Raw genomic sequence first — 5000 nt, 5'->3', positions numbered from 1 at the left:
CAAGAGGAGCAGGTATCAATGATCGATATCATGGACAAATGCTTGTCAACCAACAACAAATATAAAAAAGAGAGATCTATTGTTTTCATCTACCAACATGGCGACGGGGCAAGGAGTTTAAGATCTACGACGGCAAATTCGACGACATCGTCGCCTCAAAATATAACTTTGCACCAGCTATCGGGAGTCTTTCGCGATAATTCCATCTCTTTCACATTGTACAATGTGGGCAAACTATCCCAAAAATCAATTGCATGGTACAAGCGGTCTCAGAGTATGTTTACGTTGTGGTAAAAACTTCAAATTTGGTTAAACGCAGAGAAGGCTAAAATATTTTCTAAAGTGAGTTCCGCGCGTGTAGCACCGTTATATTTCCTTTTGAACCAATGATATGATTGATAACTCCGTAACATCGTTCCTGGTTCTGTACTCCGGCTGAATCGCTTAAACGTAATATATGCCTAACGGAAGTGCCCTACCTTCCTCCCGCTGTACAATTCAAGTAGAACTGATCGCCCGCAAGAACCGTGTACACTCCCTGCGGCTTTGTGTAAAACCTCACAGATGAATTGGGACTCGGTGTGACTATTTCCAAAGAACAACAAACATCAGTCAAATGGCCCTAAACAGTGACACGCTTTCACTTGTCAGCGGGGTACTACAGAGTTCAGCGGGTGGTATGCAGTTATTCGCTTTTTTTCACAAATCCCATCATATACAGTTCATCTTGGGGGGGTTATTTGCATTAAAAGAATGGATATCCAGTTCACTGAAGCATGATACAGTTCCAAGAGTAAATTACTTGTATTGTTTTTTTTTATGAGATGGGGGAAACAGTGAAGGGCGGCTTACTAGTTTCTCCCGAGAAATTTCTGGTTTTTCTTCAGTTAATTTGTTATTTCTATTTTCATTTTTCCGTTAAGTTTTTACTTCTTGTATAGGAGGTTTGCAACCAATCTCTAGAGACACAGATAATAATGCTGAAATGTACAATTGCTAGTCGACGAACAAAAGGAGCCAATGAGAGACCTTTTGTTTGCGTCCAAAAACATGGCGGCGATGACGTCACGTGAAAACACTTATAGTGTAACAACCGTAATGCAAAAATATTTATTCGTGTCACCACTCAGCTTTTTTAGTTTTTTCAATATTCTGAGTACGTAGATTTTTGTCCTAAACGTCTAATTTATTCTCTGGGTTATTGCAAACAAGTGGTTCGTTTTTGCATGATTATTTAACTTTGTTTGGTTTTAAGAATAAATAATTCCTCACAAATAATTCCAAATTCACTTCATAAGCTTCGCTCCTCCCTGTAATTTATAACGGAGCCTCCACTCCAATAAAATTACAACTTTGAATCACCGGAAATAACCTCCATAGTCAAATGGGAATAAAACACTTTCAAAGAAGGCGTTTGAATCCGAAATAAAATAAAGTCTTAGAATCGCCTATTTTTGTTTTCAAATTTCGCGGCCACCGCCATCTTGAATAATTGTGACGAGTTGTTATTGTTATTATGCAAAAGCTCTTTGTGCCATAACAATAGGGCAACCATAACACGTCACAATTATTCAAGATGGCCGCGACGTGGAACTAAGCGACTTTTTCTTGAAAAAAAAATCGAACAAATTTGCTTACACACATTTGTTCCCCTGGTTTAAACTTATCAGGCTGTAGCGAGAGTGGAGGTTCCTTTAACCAGCCATTCCTTCATCTGAATGCTCAACCTTTTGTAACGTTAATTAACTGAAGATTGTTGAGCAATGTGTGAATCATAAAATAATATAAGGAAACCTTTTGCCGTTTGCAGCTTTTCACTTTCTTTCTTTCTTACCAGATGTGCTATTGACGTAAAAATATACAGGGGGGCCAAGAACCGTATCAAAGAATAGACCACGAGCTCTGCATCTCAGTGGAGCTGCTAGCGGGTTCATAAAGGTGAAGAAATCGCTCGCTTCAACCGACGAAAACAGCAGATCACCGTTTGGCTCTGTGAGGATTCGAGGCCTAAAGCTCTCCGGAATCGGTTGCCCTGTGCCTGTAATCCACTCATATTCCACTCGAGGGTAGCTGTATGCACGCGGTGGACAAGGAAGAAGGAACGGCTCTCCCTCGATCATTGTGAGGTTGATGGGTGTGTTGGGGGAAAGAAATCCCCCAGTCACTGAGGACAAAAAAAGAACATTAATAAAGTTGTCGTCTTCCTCGTCTTTGTCCTCGTCGTCGTGATGCACGACGCAAACTGGTTAAATAAGTAGGGTTTTCATTTGAGGACAGAAGCCCGACGTTTTGTCCGGTTTTTTACCATTTCACGTACTGTACTTAAACGTTATAAATTATCTTTTTCTTTTTTTACTTTTTGGACTTTGGTGTCTCAGGGAAGAAAAGGGCCAAAGAAACACAAGACAATCAAGCACAGTAAATCCTTCAAACAAACAAGAAGTCACATCGCCTTCTTTTGCTTAGTAAACGGAATAATCGATCTCTTGGCATTTCATCCACGCGATTAGTTTAGCTTTCCTTTTTTTCTCCAAACTCAGGAATATCAACAACATTTCTGAGAGTTTCTTTGAGAGTATAATTTATAGGGGACTCAGACCTCCTTGAGGGTTCGCTCTCAATACACCTGCAATCGGCCTTACAACGGAAAATAACCATTTCCGGTAGTTTCATTATCAAATCCGGTACTTTGATAAGCTATCAAAAATCCAATCTCGTCCCCAGAGTCCGATGTTCTTTTGGACGGACTCTGGTCACTTCCAAGGCCGGCAGTCCGCAAATCACGGGACTTCCGGCTCGTGTGCGCACGCTCAGAAATTTGAAACAACAGTGGTTGTCAACGGTTACAAAATTGGACCTTCACTGCGACTGCGCATAAATTGGAAGTGGCCAGCGCCCGTTTTCTCGGTGCTGACCAAAAGAAAAGCGGGCTCTGGCGACGAGTTTGTCGAAAACCCTAAATTTGAGGTTATTTTGAGGACGTGTGCAGCTTCCATTAACGTAATCTTTGCTGACGTCATTGCTTACATTTTCTTTCATTAACATACAAGTTTTTTCACACAATGCATCATGCTATTTACAAATTGACTTCACAACATAAAAGAACTAGTTAAGCGTAGTTAAATTCTCCAATTTTAAGCCTTTTAGCTTTGATTAGAGTGGCATCCTCGTCTCGAAGAGGCGATGGCTAGCGCTGGGGATTTGGGCAGGATCTTGTATGACTGTGTACCCCCATCCTGGAGTGGCAGTCTCTGTTGCAGGTGGCGCAGACGTGCCTTGTAGAAGCGCGCGCAGAGGCTGCGCGTTCAATCATCGCCGCTCTCTTGCATGTAGTCTGGACTCTAGTGTTCGCTTCCGCCTTTGAAACCCCCGTTTTGACACTTTGCCGCCATGTGTCTCCGTGTTTGGCGATGTCCTCCCATGCACTGGTGTCGATTAGTGCAGCTCGCTAGTCTCACTTGATGACGTCCTTGTAGCGCAGCAGCGGTCGACCCACGCGACGGACGCCCTGCCGCAGATCTCTATAAAGGATTTCTCTTGGCAGGTGGTCAGGCTCCAGCTTGTGATGTTGGAGGCCCTCTTCCCTGTGGGATGTTTAAAGCAGTGTCGTCTGCAAACAGCAGCTTCCGTTTTTTGGCGTGGAGTCTGGCGATGTTGAAGAGTTTGCCGTCTGACCTCGTCCGGACGTAGACACCTTCTGTACAACCTACATACTGGAGCGTACTGGAGAAGCATCGAGAAGAAAATCCCGAACAGGGTTGGAGCAAGGACACAGCCCTGATTTACTCAACTGCTGACTGGGAAGGCATTGGAGATGGCCCCATCGAAGCAGGCCGTACTCTGCATGTCCTGGTGGAAGGATATGATGATCGCCAGGAGCTTTGGAGGGCAACCAATCTTCTGGAGGATCTTGAAGAGCCCGCTTCTGCTCACCAAGTCAAAAGCTTTGGTGAGGTTCACGAAGGCGAGGAACAACGGCTGCTGCTGCTCTCGACATTTCTCCTGCAGCTGACGGAGGGAGATGATCATGTTCAATGTGGATCTCCCGGCTCTCAAGCCACACTGTGACTCGGGGTAGACTTGCCAAGCGAGGCTCTGCAGGCGGGTCAAGGTGAGCCGAGCGAAGACTTTGCCAACGATGCTCAGCTAGTTTTGATAACGAGCCAGTTATTAGCAATCATTTCCATACATTCTTTGTAAAATTTCGGATTTTCAAAGCATCATTGCTCAGAGATTACCTGGACTATCGCATTCAAATTTCTCAGAGATAGCTCATTATGTAATGCACTTTCAATATTTAGTACTTAATTCGTGGCTGACTGATTAGAAAACGAGATCCTTGTGCTAATAAGACAAAAAAATGTAAAAAAAAGATTCCTCTATTACAGTAACTTCCTGGACTTCGTTAATAATGCGAATATTTTGCTTGGAAAGTTGGCAGATAAATCTTCTCACCAAATGATTCCCTAGTCTCGGAATAATAGCACCATTATTAGAATAACACGAGGCTATGTAATAAGTTGGTGTCCTCTTGGCATTCGACGCCGTCAGCTCCTTGGGAACTAGGGACATTAAGATCTACCACGGCAACGGCCACGGAAGAAAACGTCATTTATTATTGCTAGTTTATATTTCTTTAAGTGTCTCGTGATTATTCCACTTTGTTCACCTTCCACAATCTATCCGAACTATCCAGGAAATGAATTGGGAGGAACAGTGTTGAAACTAAGAAAGAAAATCAAACATTTGCCTCTGTGAGCTCGCGTCTTCCTTTGAACTTGAGATTGGGTTATTTTACGTTGGCAAAGAATGGGAAAGAAAACTACAAATTTTAAAGTGCACATACAGGGCCATTGTTTTGCTCATAAACGTCTATTTTTTGGTGGCATTCACGCTGAGGTTGCTCTCCTAGATAGATGTTAACTTCCCTATTAGAGAGCAAGGGCGACAGCAACGGGAACGTCACAAAGTTGCAGATTTAGCGGGCAAAAGGAATAGCT

General features: G+C 43.1%; 1 protein-coding gene across 2 annotated transcripts in view; it reads right to left on the bottom strand.

Annotated features, from left to right (window-relative positions):
• The window catches only part of LOC137975575 (uncharacterized), a 78885-nt gene that overhangs the window by 63185 nt on the left and 10700 nt on the right, over nt 1–5000 (bottom strand). For both annotated transcript variants that reach the window (XM_068822693.1, XM_068822691.1), the window contains exons 5-6: nt 1835–2164; nt 480–585 (exon numbers count right to left, since the gene is read on the bottom strand). In XM_068822693.1, coding sequence (XP_068678794.1) covers nt 480–585; nt 1835–2164 — 436 coding nt within the window. The remainder of the gene's footprint in view (nt 1–479; nt 586–1834; nt 2165–5000) is intronic.

The sequence above is a fragment of the Montipora foliosa genome, chromosome 11, assembly GCF_036669935.1.
Source record: "Montipora foliosa isolate CH-2021 chromosome 11, ASM3666993v2, whole genome shotgun sequence".
Taxonomy (NCBI): Eukaryota; Metazoa; Cnidaria; class Anthozoa; order Scleractinia; family Acroporidae; genus Montipora; species Montipora foliosa.
The sequence above is the reverse complement of the archived record's forward strand: the minus strand, read 5'-3'. Positions and strand labels throughout refer to the sequence as shown.